This window comes from Neomonachus schauinslandi, chromosome 3 (genome assembly GCF_002201575.2).
Source record: "Neomonachus schauinslandi chromosome 3, ASM220157v2, whole genome shotgun sequence".
NCBI lineage: Eukaryota > Metazoa > Chordata > Mammalia > Carnivora > Phocidae > Neomonachus > Neomonachus schauinslandi.
This window is the reverse complement of record NC_058405.1, coordinates 170,867,469-170,886,243: the sequence shown is the minus strand read 5'-3', so window position 1 is coordinate 170,886,243 and position 18,775 is coordinate 170,867,469. Positions and strand designations below refer to the sequence as shown.

General features: G+C 40.4%; 1 protein-coding gene across 1 annotated transcript in view; it reads right to left on the bottom strand.

Annotated features, from left to right (window-relative positions):
• Positions 1 to 8,563: 8,563 nt before the first annotated feature.
• The window catches only part of VWC2L (von Willebrand factor C domain containing 2 like), a 151,492-nt gene continuing 141,280 nt past the window's right edge, over positions 8,564 to 18,775 (bottom strand). The window contains exon 3 of the mRNA XM_021703227.1: positions 8,564 to 8,796. Within this exon, the coding sequence (XP_021558902.1) occupies positions 8,648 to 8,796 (149 nt within the window). The 3' untranslated portion in view covers positions 8,564 to 8,647. The remainder of the gene's footprint in view (positions 8,797 to 18,775) is intronic.

Below are 18,775 nucleotides of genomic sequence, written 5' to 3'. Positions count from 1 at the left end.
AGTGGGAGCAGAGTGTACGAGCTTGGAGGAGGCAAATGTATCGGGTATGTGATCTCCGTGACCCAGCCATCAGTCCACCATAATGCCTCTAGCCGTTTACATTTCTATAGATATATGGACCTGCTGCTATTGACACGTAGATACAAATATATACACATATGCGCCTTAGACATTTTATACTTGCAATTTACAAATCATATGCTTTATATTTATATATCCAGTAACCTCAAATCTTATCTGCAAGATGATGTCTAACATCTTTTCATTATTGGTATATAAGATTGTGACATAGGAAGCTTTTTGGCAATTGGTTTCAGGTCTAATAGTTTACAGAGCGCGTGTCCATCCTCATGTTGTCATTTCCAAAGGGATTCTTGCTCAAAAATACATCTCTTGCTTGTTTCCTGATGTTTTCCCCTGGGGCCACAGCCTTCCGTTTCCCCAGTTGAATCTGACACCAAGTAAGAAAAGTCAATAAATGAGGCTAAAGATGCAAACACCATTGAAGGATGGCATTACCCAAATTCCTGCTAAGATGGAAGGATGAGTTTTGATAAACTGCGGTGTACTGGGTACCCAGAATTAGAAGAGAGGGAAATCCACTGGCCAGCAAATTGACTATAAAGAAAGAGGGCTATTTGACACTAAGACAAATAAGTGATTCCTTCACAGTATGAAGGTGGCCTGTTTTTGCTTTTTTCATTTCTTCAAAGCACTTGATTTGGTGCCAGGCACATATTTACCAATTCAGATGGATTTATTATCAGCAAAATGGGGCAGTTACGTGAGCTGTCAGTAGAAACTTCACATTATATACTGCAGGAGCGTATTGGCTCCTTCCCTCATTCTTCATCTAGTCTATTCCCCTTTTAAAACTCGTATTACACGTTCCATCTCCCAGGAAGACTTCCCACAGGCCCATGATGATGCACCGCCTTTTGCCAATATTCCCAGTGTACCTATTCATACTGAGAGCACAGCACTTTCCTCTCTCTTACTGTGAATTTGGCTTGCTCTTTGCCTCGTCAGACCATAAGCTCCTAAAGCTGGAAAAAAATGCCTTATTTAGTTTTAACCGGTGTCTAGTTTCCTAGTTGAAACATTGCCTATTGAATAAATGAACAAACTCTTTAATTACTATGACTGATAAAAGGAAAAGACTGGATTGCAGTGATTGGTTTAGCCACAAGACAACATGGAGAAGTCCCAGGAAAATTGATAAGCCTGCTTTATTAACATAATGAACTTTAAAAAGTCAAATCTATTCTGAATTTAAACAGTGCTGTATAGTATTTTTGTCAGAGTTCCTGGTCCATAACATTTACATGATGAACTTGCAGCAGAAGAATCTTGGAGCCCAGATGAACTTTCTCATGATAATTGAAAATGCCCTGGAGAGTGGTGCCTTCTGAAATGCCTCCTAAATCACAAGAAAAGTAGGCGGTTGAGGGCAACTGTTGCCCAGGAGCTAAATCACCTGCATGTGTGGATCCCTTTCCCTTGAGATGGTAGCTACTGGAAGCCAGAGACCAAACTTTCAACAAGATTAAAGAGACGCTATTAATTGCTATCGATCATGGGTCAACAAATTAAATTGCATCTGCAACTGCATCTCTGAAAGGTCTACATGAGAAATGCAGTTAATGGGTCTGGCTGACCCAATGTTGTGATTAATTAAAAAGGGCATGAAACCAAAAAACAAACAAAGGCAAAGAAAAATGTGATGGGAGCAGGGTGGACATCCTTGGAAATCTCAAATCAAAAGTCTTTCCCAGGACCTAACTTGTCATTTAATTCTATGTCCTGGGTATGTATGTATGTGTGTGTAGGTAAACAAACAAGCAGAGAAGGCTAAATTAATTCCTTGCTTTCAATTTCCAGAATGCTGATGAACACCAATATGAAAATTAAACCAGTATTTTTATATTCTGTGGAGAGAGGTGTTAGAAATGTATAAACAATTTGTATCACACTAGGAAAATAAATTGCTTCACTATGGTAAGAGTAATATTTGCCACAAATTGGAGAATAAATCTGTGACTCCTGCTATTCTAACCTTTCACTTTCATTTCAAGAATACTACAATGAGACATAAGACCAGTGGAGAACTTTGGCTCTTCCAATGGCAGTTACTCAAACCGAGACAGAAACAGCACTGGCAAAGAAAAAGTGGGCTGTCCTGGAGATAAGCCTATCTCAGGTTGAGCCTCAATACCTGATTTTACTAGTACCTTCTGATGCCCAAGTCCTAAGATGAGATTATGTGCTAACACCTCCAAGGAAATCATGGGTTCCACATTTTTGGTGGTGGTTATTGAGCATCAATATCCTTCTAATCACCTGAACTAGAAGCTTGGACTATTTTAATTCTTGAATCCCCAGTGGACTTGCCACAAAGTCCTTTTGCCTCAATCTATCTGTTCGACTTTCACCATGACAGGATCAGATCCTCGTTATTCCTTCCTTGACGTTTGTAATGCCTCTCATTAATGTCCTCCTTTCTCTCCAGACCCTGATCCGTCCTTCATGCTGCTGTAAGAATTATTACTCCAAGGCACAAATATGGCTATCTCATCTTCTTTTTTGATGTAAATAAATGCACAGTATCAATAAAAACCAAATCCGATTTTCATAGCATGATCTTCCAGGGCCTAACCATTGGGTTTCCTTCCTGGATACATCTCTCACCATATCCCTCTATCCCCAACCTCACAGTCGCATTACACCTGACTGCTTGTCACACTCCAAACAGACTATTCATTTTTCCTATGCTACAATGTCATCCCCTAAATGCCTGCTCAACTTGTGCTCAAGCTACAAGACCCCAGTACAAGATCCCAAATCCAGGTTACTTTATTCATGAAATCTCTTACATTACCAGCAGTCCTGATAATGATAACTAACCAAAATAGGCTCTTGTTATGTGCCATGCTCTATTCTAAGCTTTTTATGGGTAGTATTCTGTTCAATTCTTACAACCCCTTGGTTTCTAATTGTATGAAATGGAGAAAAATCATAAAACTTCTCTGAATCTCAGCATTCCAGTCTGCAAAATGGGAATACCAGTGTATAATTTCATAGTGGTTTTGAAGATGGTTGAATTAATGAATGTGAATCATTGTCTCTTGTCAAGTAGCCAATACAAGTGTCTGGCACACAGAAAGGGCTTGAGAAAGGGTAGCTAAACTTTCTATCCAAGTTCCTCCCTAAACCTACCCACCTCACACAACTATTCATTGGGAAAGTTTTATAACTCAATTCTTAAAGTATAGCTTTCCTAAAAGTGCTTCTACTCAAAGCCAGGTTGGTAGTGCAAGTATTGGGATTAATTAAGTTGGAGTTTGGGCTTCAAAGAACCATGAGTTCAAGATTTTCAAAAGTTAAAAAGAAGGCCATCAAATCACTGCCACAACTGACAATATTTGAAGTGTAAAACAAATTTTGAGTACTTAAAAGAAATTCCTTTAGTTCAACTCATTTAACTCTTACTCTATGAAAGGCATGATGGTGCTAGCTATATCTGTTCATTAAAAGATCAGTGTGCCTTCTGGATGTATAAGTTCGGTCAGGAAGAACAGGTATTCACACCAGACAATACAGTTTGAGGCTCCCTGATAAGACTATCACTCCAATTCAAGTTATAAATCCCTTACAAATGTGGTAAGAAGGTATAGTGAGGTTGCTGGCTCAGACAGAGTATTTGTCTTTCAAAGTCATAAAGGTATTTTCTTGAAAAGAGTAATAGTCTCAATGTGGTAAGCCCTCACATAACAACAAACCCAGGACTCTAATCACAGTTCATAGCTTTCTCTGCTATGCTTTGAAGTGCCCTCCCATGAAACTTGAATCAGAAGTGAACTGTAAACAACCCTTTGCAAGGGACATGGGGAGCAGAGAATTGGACGGGCAGGAAATTGAAAAGCAAGAAAAATCTAATCTTGTTTTAAGAAAAGGTTGGTGAAGTGGGGGTGCATATACGTATGTGAGGGGACTCCATGCTGATGTTTTCTTAGTGCTTGACTTTTCCCTTTCTTCCTCCAATGATGCAGAAGATGATGGCAATTTATAAAATATTGTTCAGTTTTGCTCTGTGCCAGGCAGCATGTTTGTCTCAAGGGGAAGAAAAATAACAGTTTGCTCTTATTCCCCAAAGAGAGCTTACACACATATTAAAGGCAGCGTCCTCTGGGTGCTGGTGGTCCACAGCAGTTCTTGCTCTGAGGCTCTTTGTTGCCCCTCGGAGGTCATTTGGTAGAAAGCCTCTTGCCCACTGCTCACCCTGCTCAGCGTCTAGGGAGGAGTTTAACATGGAGCTTTAAAAGATTAATTTTCCCAGCACAAACCCTCTAATGACAAACTCACGACTCTCTCAGAGTTCACAGCTGTCAGTTGGCAGGGTTAAAGCCCCATTTTGAACTTAGGAGGCATAACAACTAAATGCAAGGTTATGGATGATTTAGATCATGCAAATAACCCCATCCCTCATATCTTAGAAAATCTAAGAAATTTTAAGATGGATTGAATATTAGATGATGCTAAGGAATTCTTAATTTTGTTAGGCTTTGGTAATATAACATGGTTTGTCAAGAAACTATTCTTCTTTTTAAAGAGATGTAGGGCTAGTGTGATACGATGATTGGGTAAGGGCTGCCTGGGTGGCTTATTTGGTTAAGCATCTGACTCTTGATTTTGGCTCAGGTCAGGATCTTTGGGTCATAAGCTGGAGCCCTGCATGGGGCTCCATGCTCAGTGTGGAGTCTGCTTGAGATTCTCTCTCTCCCTCTCCCTGTGCTCCCCCCCTTTGATTGTTACTTTGATTAAGTAAACAAAATCTTCAAAATACTCTGGGGAAGAAAAAAGAAGATGAAGAATTATGCAAAATCTTGATAACTGTTGAGCTTGGGCAATGGGTAGATGGAGGTTCCTTGTACTATTTTCTTGATTTTTAGGTGTATTTGTGTACGAAATTCCTGTGTTGCCATTGATGAAGCTATGACCTTGGGCCAGTCACTTAACCTCTTTGTGTTCTGGTTTCCTCATCAGCAAAGCAGCCATAATAAGAACCCCTCCCTGGCAGGCGTGCTGTGTGGCTTGAACAGGATGCTATGGGTTCGGCCCCCAGCACAGGGCCAGCCAACAGAGCAGGCACTCAATAATTATAGATGATCATTAGTGTTGTGTATGGATGCAGGGTCAGGAAAATATTTTTCCTATCACTTACACTCTCATTGCTGGTTTATTTGAGCTTCCTGTCTGATCCCCAAGTCAGCCTGGCCTTATATTATGAAAAATGAAAATGTACGCAGGCAAATGCTAAAGCTGACGCTTAAATCTAATTGAATATTGCTCTAATGACACATGAACTTTCAGATGATAGAAGTCACCGAGGATTAGTTATTAAATGATGAGGGTAAAGAGGAGAGAGAATTTTGGAAGGAAAATATACCACAAACAATGTTTGCTGGTTAACACACTTTATATTTAACAAAATAATTTTTTAATAATATAGTCTTTTACACATCAAATATTGTTGCTAGAATCCCCTTTTTACAGTTTAGTGTTTAGTTGTGTTTTTTTTTTCTCACTAGTTTTCAGGCACACCATTTTTCAAAGATTTTAGAAACTGAATCGTTTTAAACAGGCATCAGCTGACAAACAGGATGTTGATCCCTTATTTAAACAAAGCTGTAGTTAAAGCCGAGAACCAAAGACGAGGAGGAATGGGAGACAGAGGGGACAGTGGGGCTGCAAACAAAGCCTTCAAAAGAGAAAAAGAAAACAAAGCAAAACAGATGAGACCAGAACTCTGTTGTTCAGAGTTTGGAAAGAATTTCTCAATGACCTGGGTAGAAGGAAATTGTAAAATGTTTATCGGTTTATGAGAAATTCTGTCACAGTATAGATTCATCTCTCCCTAAAGGGAGAAAAATGTCAGTGCTACAATGTCTTAAAGGAAACAGCTTGTAGTGAAACTCAGAGGAAAAAGAAAATCCAACAACAATAAAAAAAAAAATCCCTCTCTCTGGCTGGTAACAGAGACCACAGAGCCGCCTTCATTCAGCAAACTCTCTGAAAAGAGCTTCTTGATGGATATTACACTCCATTCTAGTAAGTTCTTGCTGCAACTATCACTGTGCCAAGACTTTGATGCAAATTGTTTGAACCCTGGCTCCCCAGTTGCACTCTCTGTTTCCTAAAAAGGACATAGTAACTCCTTAATAATAGATAGGGTACTATGCTACATGGCTCTATTAATGATATTTTCTGGGTTTCAAACCTTATTCTTGTCATTTATTATTATTCTTTCTTTTCAAGAGTGTGGATTTTTTGAAGCTGGCACCAGGCAACCTCAGGGCAAAGAAAGCTCTATAATATGTCTCTGTCTAGACACAATCTGAAGTACGGAATGCCTTTACTTTGGAGTGCAGGAGTAAATCATGCAGGATTGTTCATGAATGATTCATGACTGTCTATATGATGTATCCATGGTGGCAACAAAAGGCACCAACCTTGCTGCAAATTGGTGTTCGAAGGGAAGGCGGCGTGATGTTCTTCCTCAGATGGGGCCGGCATGGCCCCATCATACACAAGTGCAGTGTATGTGAGAATTGTCAGGTCCAACGCGTCAACACGTTAATTTTGGAAATGACAACTCTTTCTTGAAGACTGGAAGAGCCTCCAGGGAGGAGAGGCTGACCATTTTAAATGAAAACCCAGTCGATGAGACTAAATAAGTGTGTGTTGAGGGTTGGACCTATGGCAATAGATGCATCAATCCACTGGGAGAAGACTGACCTCGCTCCCTTGGGGCTGCTGATTGCACATGTCCCAAAGGGCTTAGAGGCTCATCAAAGCCACGGGCTCAGCCAGAGCTTACTCAGTATGCCACCCTGGCAGAAACCACCCTGGACTGATTATTCTAAATCACGGATTCTCAAGCAGGCGACATTTTGTCCCCTCCCCACTCCTTGGGGACATTTGGCATGGTCTGGAGACAATCTGTTGTTACAACGAGGGTGTTGCTATTGGCATTTAGTGGATAGAGGCCAACAATGTTGTTAAACATCCTAAAAGATGTGCCGGACAGCCCCCTCCCCGCTGCCCCCCTACAGTGAATCATCTGGCCCCAAACGTCAACAGAATTCAGCTTGAGAAACCTTGTTCTGGAATGCGGCACTCCACGAGAGCTACGGCAAAGCCCAGGCTGGGCTGGGAGTGGAAAAGGAAAGAACATCGGGAATGAAGACAACCTTAAAGTTTCCTCAAGGACCCTGCCAGATCTGCGCCAGGGTTTTCAAGACAGGAGAGCAGGATAAGCAACTAACTATGCCATGTGGTTTCAAGAATGGCCAAATATGCACTTGACTGGAGGTGGCATCCAGATACCCTGTGTATTTTATTTGTTTTGTCACTATACGAGCAGCATTACCAGGGCAACCTTGAGACGCTTCAAAGGTTCACTTTAATTGTTCAGTATCTAATATATACATTTTAAAAAATGTTCAACAAATGGAATTGTATTGTGCAAGACTCACTCTACCCTAATCTTTAATTTAAATCAGCACTTGAGGTGGAAAGAGTGTCCTGAATCTGTGTGTTAGACCTAGGGCTGAGTGGTCATTACTAAAACATGGCAAACACAGTCCCAAACCATAAAGACTGCCTGTGGGTACTCCTGGCTTTCAGCCAAATCTGAACTCAAAAGCCAGGAATTTCCAGAAGGATTCAGATTCACAGTGGGGCTACTCACCCTGGTTCTGGTATGGAGAATGCCAGGTGACAGAGTGGGTGTAGAGTGTTGAGTTACAAACCGAACCAAAATTTGGCATCATGAGAAAGTCGGGTGATTAATGCTACAATTGTGAGTTCCTGGCTCCCTTTGGATGCTATAGTCAAGCTCGTGGTGTTCTTCACGTATTAGTTTTTTATTGGCAGTTTCAAGGTTTTGTGTCTGAAATGTGTGGTTTGTAAGAATTAAATTGTGACCTTCTGCATACTGCACCAAGCACCAGCTCCCCGCGCTGCCCCAACAGTGGGTCCAGCTGTATGTACCCCTTGTTTTCTGAGCCCTGCAGGGCGTGTTTCCCCCGAGGGGAGTGATGCGTCGGATGCATTTGCATCTTCCTGGTCAGGAAGGGTCCTCACCCCTGATATTCCTCTACTAAAGCTTATATGACACCACTCCAAACTTAACTGTGCAGTCAAATCTGGCCCCTTAGACTCTAAATATGAAAAAGAAATTCTACAAGAGAAAAATGCCATGGGTGATGATGTACAGAAGAGTAAAAATGAAGCAAGTCGGCGGACGGTGAGCTGGCAGGCTAGAGGTGTCACCAGAGAAGGAGCCCGTACAAGGCTGTTTCTTCCTTTTAGTTTCAGAAATCCAGTGGTCAAGTCACCATCAAGCATGGATAATTACAAAAGCGGTTTCGATAGCTATATACTATATATATTTTATATAGCAAGAGAGAAAGAGAAATTTCCTCTTAGTAAAATATTCACTTTTGTCAACCCTAAAAGGTTTTGCTGGTGACCCTGTTGTAGCTGGCTGGAGTGTGTTTGTTTTGTTTTGTTTTGTTTCAAACATGTGCAGTGTAGAATCCATAGCATCCTCTCCTAAGAACTCCTCCTCGGTTGGGAATTTGTCCTACACAGTCTGCTTGCCTTGGCATTCGCGTTTTGAACACTGAGCAGGCTTCCACCAGTCCCCGTTGTGACAGTGACAGATGTTACATTCATCCACTTTCACTTCAATGCCAGCCGGGATTATTGTCGTTCCTGCAAAGCAGTTTGGACCTGGAACACACATATACGTTGATTAGTTGATTAAATCTCAGAGGCTCCCTTTTTCTCTTCCCTCCCCAACCCCAGTAAAAAAGCCAACCCCCAAAGCCGGGAATGAGTAGGTCAGACTACTTCTCTCCACAGTTTATTACTAAGGTATTTTCTAGCCATCTCCTTTAAATGTAAACCTTCAGCCTCTGCTCTTTTGCACACAGCTCATATTCCCTATGTGTATTTTTTTTTTAAAAAAGATCCAGTGCTCAAAAAATCTTATCTGTTACCGAGTACTTGCAGTTTTCTAAAGTATGATTCTATGGTTCAAACTCTATTTGCTTTATCCTCTGGGGTGTAAATGCTGCTGAAGCATCCTCTGAAACTCACATGGGGGTCTAGTGTGGTCTGCATCAGATGATGGTACCCCATGGCCTGTCCTCTCACTTCCCGTGGGGGGGGTAGGTGACAATGAACTCGCTCATTGCCTGGCTTCAGCACCTCCCCAAAGCCCAGTTCCCGGAATCCCCAGCTTGTTTCTTGATAACAATAAATAATTCATGACCAGATGATTTATTCATGTCCCAAACAAGCTTTGTTAGAGGTTCATTTGATTTTTATAAATGGAGCTCCTTTAATCTGCTGGCTATCTATTTTTTTTTTTTTTAAGAATGACCTAAATGGTTGGCTTTTGAAAGTCATCAGGAATTTTATTTTACTTTTTCAGATTCAGAAAAGCTTTACTGAAAATGTCACCTGCTCAGTATAGATGGATATTTTTAAAGTTCACCAATCTTAGTTTTTCACTTCTCTTTCTCTCCTTTCCCTTACTTTCCCTTCTTTCCAGTCTGCAAATGCCAATATTCGGTATTGGTGATATTATTTCTCAAAATCGAATGGAACAAAAATTGCTTCCCAAGGTGCAGTGGGGTGGTGCAAATTGCTCTTTCTTTGAAACAATTTGGTGTAAGTCTCCGAAGTACACATTTGGATAAAGAGAGGCCACTTTCCATAACCACTACAAAGTAGCATACATCAATATCAGTGCACTACTTTCACTTTCCTACTGCTTGATAAGAATTTACTAGATTATCTTTACCACCAAATAAATGAAATCAAGGGTGATTTGTAGTTCCACTTCATAATTGAAATCTTGTATAAAAATGGCAACTATGAAGTTATAATGCATCCACACAAATCTATTTAATATGCGAGGGCTTTAATCATCCATTGTTTTAGAGCTCCCAGACTTCAGTTGTGGATACACTTGCCAGTGGCCTTTGTATCCTCTGCCTTTCCTTCATCTGGTGGTCAAACCTCCCAGGGTGTGTACCTGTGCCTTGTTCTCATGGAGAACCAACCAGCAAGAGTAAGAGGGATATAATGCGTCATCACTGGCAATTAAACAGCTAGCAAACTGTCTGCTTTCACCCAGGATGGCGCTTCTCATTATGATGCTATGGTTATAAGCTCCTGGCCATCCTAACTGCGGATTATTTAAGGATCACTGTTTTAGAATTTAAGTCATTGATCGATAGGTTGAACGGTCTTTGGGGCTACACCTCCCTGGGAAGATTCCACATGAAATCATTAATTTGTTCTGGACCCAGAAGAGAGGGAATCTGCAGAGAACTTGGCAAGGAGGCTTTTTCAGAATGTAGTTGGTTGTCTCATGGCTGTTTTTGACAGACCTCTCTCAGCCCAGCCAGTTCTAGGCCAGCCAGGATCTGGACAGAGCCAAACTAGCTTCAGAAATCAAACGCGATGACCACTACCACCTGTTTGCCTGGAGCCACCCCAAAGGAAGCTATAGTTTCTCTCTCTACCTCCTCACTTCTAATTAACTCTCTTCACCCAATTGTATACTTTTTCCCTTAACAGATGGGGAAAGAAAAAACAAATTGTTTCTAAACAGTGGTTCTAAAACAAAGAAGTCCCTGAAACAGGCAGAATGTGATCTACTGAAGAGTTTTCTCAGTTTCTTGAGGGGATTTGGAAACTTGTCAGCAGAATCTTAAGTGGGTGTGTATGTGTGTAAGCAGGGGCATTCTGCTGACTACAGGGGGCAGGTTCATCTCCACAGCACAATAAGAGAAAAAAGTAGGGAAGGATCTTTGTGAACGATCTCTGACAAGTCACTGTGCATGTCTTGAGGGAGAGATTTTATTAGAGCTCTAATTTTCCTATTTGCTCCTTTCTGCATGTGTTGGTGTCATACTATGATCAGTGTGTATTTGATCAGCCTCTCTAAATCATTTCTTAAGAGCACCTTAGAATTCGCTGCTTTCTCAGCTCAGAAAATATTAATTTATATGGATTGACAGAATGCAAAGAAAGATCCTTTGCACTTTGCCAGGACTGAACAAAGTCACTGCCTATAAATAACATAACCACCTCAATGGCTGACTTGGCGGTGAGAGGTATTTTACAGAATCCAAAATTCCTGTTTGATCTCATTAACAGTAATTTTATTAGCACCCTTCTGAGAATTTCAGGTGTCACTAAAGCCTCAAGGTTTTGGTTAATAGTCTTACCTGCTTAAAAGCAATTTAGATAATTGTCAAGCAGAATGGTTGGCACTATTTAGAAGCTGTTCTGGTTTGGTCCTTTCCTCCTTAAGAGTGGTGACGGCAAATGTTACTTGGGCTTCAAGTGTATGAGTGTGCTATGTGAGCTTCTTCTTTTATCTATTCTCTTTATTTTCTTTGGGAGATGCTTTCTTTTTGTCTTGGTTTGTGTGGAAGAATAAGTTGCTTGGAAGAGTAAACTCAATGGCAAAAACAACATATCTAGTGAAGAAGACTTGGAGAGATTCCAGAGGGGAACAGTGAAATGATTAAACTGAAGGCTGGCAAAGAGGACTTGTGAGAAAAGGTTAAAGGGGTTGGAATTATTTAATCTTGAGAGAGAAGACAGGAATAACTCAATAACTCTCAGGGAATTAAGGCTTATTATGTGAAGAATAGTCACCAACTGTTCTTTCTTTTGACACCTAAAATAAGAGGAGATGGAGATACATCGATTCTCAAGGAATTGGAAACACACACACACATACACACACACAGACACACACACAGGGATCACTCAGAGAAATGAGAAATGAGTAGCCATCTGTGTGGTGAGATCTCCTCTCTTAGACATCTTTAAGAACACAGGAGGTGTCATCTGTCAGGTATGTTTGAAATTGTCAGCTCCTTAAAAATAAGAACTGAATATCTGTCATTATTCATGGCCCAAGCCTAATACTGTGTTTGGCACATATTAAAATCTCAGTATATCTTTAACTAGATTAAATAGTATGAACTAGCTAGTTATATAATGGAAGCAAAATTATTTCCTGAACTAAAAGATCACACCTTACATATATATCAGGCTTAGTCCTAGTAATGTTGGTATAGAAATATTTGTCAATTAATAGTAACATAACAATAATTTCTTGAGCACTTCATGCCAAGGATATGTCTCATTTAATCTTTCCAATTAGCCCTGTAAGGTGCACATTCTTACCCTTAGTGTACCTTACATGGTTTACATGGCTATCTCTGAGCCCCAGAGATAGAAAATAACTTGCCTGAGATCACATGTCTAGTAAGTGGCATCAGTGGGATATGAACTCAAATTTCTCTGATCTATAGAATGCTTTTAATTGTCCAAAAAAGAGGCAGATGCCTAGGAGCTCATTGCTGGCTTCCATTGCCCAGATCCTGAGCTTCTGATCAGAATTTAGAAGTCCAGGTGGGTTTAGAATTGAGGATGCCTGCTGAGTTAAGAAACTTGATGGCTAAATAGAAGTGAGACTGTTTTTCTATAGATCTTTATCAGATTTATTGGTTTTATACTGTGTAATCTTACAGTCTCCAGAAAACAAAATTTAACCACTAAAAGAAATTTCCCATGGAGAAGATGCTCTGATAGCGAGGCTTTGGTTTTCCTTTGGGAAGCAGCAAAATTCCCAGTGGTACTAGAAGTATCTCAACTGAGAAGCAGAATGAAAGTGAACTGTGACTCAGGAGTCCTTGTTCAAGTCATGGTTCTGTGATTATCTATGTGACCTTAAGCAAGCACTGTGTAACCCAAATACTAATGGGTCCCCATATGGTCTAGTCTCAGGAAGGATTCATATTTTTGGAAATGCAATAAAACTGGAAAGGCAATTCAAATATTTACTGGGAGTTGGAGCAAGGAGGGAAGAACGAAAAGCAGACTAGGGATACTTATACATAAAAAAAATTTCCATGAAACATAATTTTCTCTATTATTCTGTACTTCTGTAAGTACTTAATTTGCACACTTATACAATAAAAACTGGTTTGTAAACATTTTCTTTTCCATATTGAAATTATTCAAAAGAAATCTTCTAAGGGAGAGCAATATATGAAATATATAAAAGCAGAGCTTCTCCGGTGAGCTTATGAAGCATCTGCATAGAGTATGGGGATCAGAGGGAAAGAAAGCATTTGGAGTGATCTCTTCCAGCTTCAGTAATCGAAGAAACCAGGAGAAAATAGATTCTGTCATATTTGTGGTTGTAAGAACTGAGCAGATTTGCTCAGCCACTAAAGTTCTCTTTTTGGCTAAGCCCTGAAATTTCCTGCATTAAAGGGTACATAGAAACTACATAGAAAGGGAAGTCTATAGCTACTCTGATCACATCTCCTACAGATCCATGCTTGCTTATGATGTTAAACATCACATTGGTTGCATGGAGGAACAAATGCATGATCTGAAATAAGGTTGGGAAGGAGAGGATCTCAGAGTTGTGGGAGGTCGTAACAGAGAACTTGACCTATGGGTCCATGGAAAGATTTGTGTGTGGGGGGTGGAGGGGGGAGAGGGGAGATGTGACTCACTGAGGAAGCAGAAAAAGCCATGGGGTTAGAGTGATGTGTGTAGTAAGAAGTCACTGGGAGAATGGTGGTGTGCTGGAGCTAGTGGCTCATATTGGCTTGCAAGAGCCAATTATTAAGTATTCAGGAATTTTATGATCTTGTTGACATTATTTTGCCAATGGAAAGCCATTGAAGCATTTTAAGTAGGGGTGTGTGTGTGTGTGTGTGTGTGTGCGCGCATCCACCCGCATGTGCATGCATACATGTATAATCATGAAGTAAATCACTGATTCAATAAACTGCACCAGTGTCATTGTATGGTTGGTCCATGGGGCACCCGTGGTTGGACAAGACATGATATGTCTTCATGGAGGCAAGACCTTTGAGATTGCAGACAAAAAGTAGAATGCTCCCAGGCCCTGGCACTGGGTGATGGTAAAAACACATTCCTTTCTCCTTTGCTTTGACACATTAAAAGTATCTGCTAAGATGCTGGGGTAATATTAAATTAGTGTCAGCAATTAACACATTGGCTTAAGTTAATTGATCATATTATTCCTACACAAAGTAAGGCCCTAAGGGAAAATGCTCTAGGAAATGTGCAGTTTGATCTGGGGGGAAGGAGAAGGACTGGATTTAATTTCTAGTAAGACAGCTTAGTACGAGTGACCAGGATCATGTGCAATCGGATGGAGATCCTGGGCTGTTTGAGGGAAGAGGAGGATCCTATCAGTCAAACAACAAAACCATGTCTAGATAATTTAAGCTTAAAATACACTAATTAAAGGAAGTTTTATGTAGAGAATATCCAGAATACCAAAAAGAACAAAGCTTGGAGGTAATACAATCAGGAGCAAGGGCCAAACTCATGCTACAGATCTGACCCAGTAAAAATATACCTTGGGTGCTGATAAAGCAGCTTGCTCTCTCAGTATCACCAATCCAGGACCCTGGATGCTGCTGCTGGAACCATCGGCACAGAGGCCTCTCTTCCTAGTGTTGCCAGAATGGAGACAGTGTCCTATGCATCTTGGATTTACTGGTTTACAGGTCAAAGTCTACAGCAGATGAGCCTGGGGATAGAGGTTAGTCAAGTGCCTGCTCCCCTAGCTGCAAGGGAAACTGGAACACAAATGGCTGGTAGTTGTAACTTCTCTGGGGAGAGATAGGCTTTCTTTCTGCCTAGAAGATTCCCCAGTCATAGGAAAGAAGCAGTTGTTTATTTCCGATGCTAAGAAGGATGAGGAGAGATAGTGAGGGCAAACTTCACCCGCATCAGGTTTTTTTCTGGGCTGACTGCCAGTATGCTTGTCTAGCACTCAGAACACAAAATAAATATTCGGACCAAGATTGCTCTAAACCTGAGTGATATAAGTGTTAATAAGACAATGTTTCTGCCTTCAGGAGTTGATAATCTAGTGGGGGTGAATCCAATACAAAGCACAAAAACAAACATGGCCATTTCAAGTCAGTCCCTGAAGAAAGTAAACAAGATTATGTAGTTGAGGGCCAGACCAAGAGTGGGAAAATTCTTTATAGTTTACAGAGTGTGTTTATATATGTTTTCTTATTTCATATTCACCCTAATGCTGTAAGGTGGTTATCATAAATCCCATTGCATAGGTGAGGGAAGTAAGGCTTGGAGAGATTAAGGGACTTGACAAAAGGCAGAGAACACACAGCAGGAGAGCTTACATTTCAGCTCCCCTATTCTGACCCCTGGCTGACTACTTTCCTTGAGGAGTCTTTCTTTCTGTGTACTGTTATTTCCTCCAATGTCAGTCAGAATTGAACACTCTCCTGTTCCTGACTCCCAGCTTTCTGTCACAGGGAACTCGGACAAAATCCAGATCCAGGTGACCTGACTGTATTCAGTTAATACTTTTTTGAATTCTTCTTAAGAATTTTCATGAATGGCCTTATTTCTTCCTCACATGAAGTACTATTTTGTTTGTTTTATAAGAGAGTCAATGAGACCTAGAAATGTTTCAAGTGACTTTGAGAAAGCCACACATCTGTTAAGGGATGGAACTGGGATGCACAGCCACGTTGCTGTGCTCCATCCCAGAAGTCAGTCTTTTCTGTGAGTAGGAGCTACTTTTCATTTCCTCCAAGTTTTAATAGCATTTGGATGTTGTGGGACATATCAGAGAGAAAAGGCTAGTATATTTAAATTCCTGTTTTTCGTTGGGGGGGGCTGGGTAGAAGTGTGTGTGTGTGTGTGTGTGTGTGTGTGTGTGTAAAGGGGTAAATAGGCAAAAGGGTGAATGTAAAGGGGAAGATCTGGAGCAGAGAAGCAGCCCCTCCAGCAGCTTTATTCAACCTCTTCTCCATAACTGCGAAGTGGGAATTGCTCCCGAGCAGCAGATCTGGCTGAGGAAGCGGTATGGTTCTAGCGATCATCTTGGAGGGCAGCCAGGCTGGCACTGACACATCTCAGTAGGAGATGCCCTGTCCTTGTTGCTTGTCAACCCAGATCCTCTTTACCACCGAGCCTCCTCCTTCCCAGAGACTAGGAAAACCAGGCTGGTCATGACCACTTTATAGATGCTTCTGGATTTTAAATTGGTATGGCGCCCCTGAAAATCCTCCTTCTGACAACAACTTCATATTGCTTAATGGTCCCTTTTTGAGTATTGCAATTTCTGGCCTTGATTTGAAAATTTATTATTGAGGCTTGGTGTCTTTTAGAAATTGGTTGTAAATGATCTTCCTGCTGCATAAATGAGGCAGATTCCTATTGTGTGAGGCCATAAACATTCTATATTTCTTTGGCAGGGCATCTAAATCAGCGTTTCAGCAAATAGTAGGCTTGTAGGTCTCAGTCTGTGGATAGAATTGGATTGGATTATGTTCTTCCTTTTAACTGATTTTAATTCTCTGCTTCATGAAGTCTGATAGATGCTATTATGCTATGGAAAAGAAAATAGGCTTTCTGATCAGGTATACACCCATTTCCAACTATTACAATCTTGGAGAAAATGTTTCTTAAGAAAAATAGTAACGGGAGCTGATTGCAGTTAAAATTTAAGTGACTGAAACTTCCCCAGTATCATGTCCCAGTAGCCCGGTGAGGCCTGGACAGAGAGCAGTTAGTCACTGAAGGGAGTTTCCAGCCTGGAGAACGCAGTGCCTCTCTCTACCTGCTTTTAGTCACCCAGCCCTACGTTACTTTCCAGCCATTTTATTAAACCTTAGAACAAAAAGCTTCCTCAGATTAAGGTGGCAAGATTCAGGAAGGATTGTTTTCTCTGAGGCTGCCCTAGAGGTGCCTATTAATCATTTTATTTGAAAATTCAATATCGCTGAACTCCCACACAAATTTCAGTGTGAGAGCTCCGGAGAGTTTTCTGGCCCTTACGTATGTAAGATTTATAGCCTGGTGCTCCAATTAAGTAAAATGCAAGGAGCAGAGCGGAGAGAGGAAGGATGTGGTAAAGCTACACAATAGGGTAAAGGTTGGCTGCTCTCTCATTTTGGGCGCATCAGCAGGCTGGGGGAATCAGGCTTAGTTCACATCCTGTATTAGTGGGACATACATGTCCAGGCTCACCTTCAGAAGGATGTATGGTCAGAACATGGCTTAATTTGCTATTGTATAAGACATTTTATCTGCTCAGTTTTTGCTTCAAATGATGAAATAGTCCTCCTCAATTTTCCAAGCTGCAATAAGACTCCCTCCCCTTGTTAGAGCATTCAGTGGTTTTCAGATAAGTTTCGTATTTCTTCTCAGCAGTCCTAAAGTTAGGAGGAACTGAGGTTGGTGTATCCATTTGACAGGTGAGGGCACTGAGGTTCAAAGAGAGAGGAGATGAGGTGATTTACTACTTATTTATTTACCAGGTAAGGAGATTAGGCCTCGAGTCATACACTCTATGTTTCAATCCCATTTCTGCCATTTACTGGAGGTATGATCTTCAGGGTCCCCAGCTGTAAAGTGGGAACAATACTGAAATGAGTGTACCTATCTTATGGAGATTTTGAAAAAACAAATGAATTAATACATGTAAACTACTTAGAACATTGCCTGTCACATACTAATACTCAATAAATGTTGCTATTTGTTTATGATGCTAATTATTATTATTACCTGAGTTACAATCTAGGCTACTTTGGGTGGGATATGAATTCCAGGACCTTTGATTGTTAGCCTAATTAAAAAAAATTAGAACATCAGTGAAGAAATTAATCTTATTAATGCCAAATAATATATATATACATATAATTTTTTTTTTGCAAGGTAAGTGAGCATACAAAAATAAAATCATTTCTACATAGATTTTCCCCAGGCTTGTGTACTATTTACCAGGAAGTTAGACAGATGAAAAGAACACCTGAATAAAGAGCATCACTGGGGAGAATTAGGAGAGATCTATTAGTTTGAGCGAGCTGTTGACTATGGAAGGATTCATTAGAAAAATGATTTAAAATGGTCTGTTTGGACTGCTAATGATAACTGGTTTTGTTTGTTGGAAAGAAAGGACCCGGATATGGTGAGAGAAAGTCTAAGTTAAAGGATAACAAAGATCGCATGGTAAAAGACAGAGTAGGCAATGATATCTATATATATATCTCTATATATCTAAATAGCTGAATTATCTCACTGTCCTTCCATCTGTCTATCATCTATTCAATCTTTTACAGCATTTTTCTTAAAAACAAAAACAAGATAAGTATAAATGCCTGCTAATAATGGACATATTGAATAAATTATGTGAGCTGCTCCATATTCCTTAGTGGCCATTAAAAAGAATGAATTACAACCTCCAGCTGATTTACAGAGATTTTCTTGAGTTCTTTTTGAATAAGAAAGGCATTATACAGAGAGGTGGGTACAATATAATCCTATTTTAATAAAACAAACGTAGATAAACAAACTTCTGTTTGTATGTTGGTATAGGATTATATGCAAATAGAGGAAAAATAAAGAAGTACCAATACTACATTGTTAACATGGATTATCTTGCTAGAGGCAGGGATTGCTGATGGGGGAGGAGATGTCTAAGACAAAGAGGCAGGAGAAAAGCAAGTGCATCATGATCTGTGCAAGTGCATCTTGGTTCTATGTATAAAAACAGAATTCTTACATTGACATTGCATTTTAAAATCAATGTGTACATTTAATGATGTAATGGTTCTTTTTTCCCCCTTAAAACCTGTTATAAATTGAT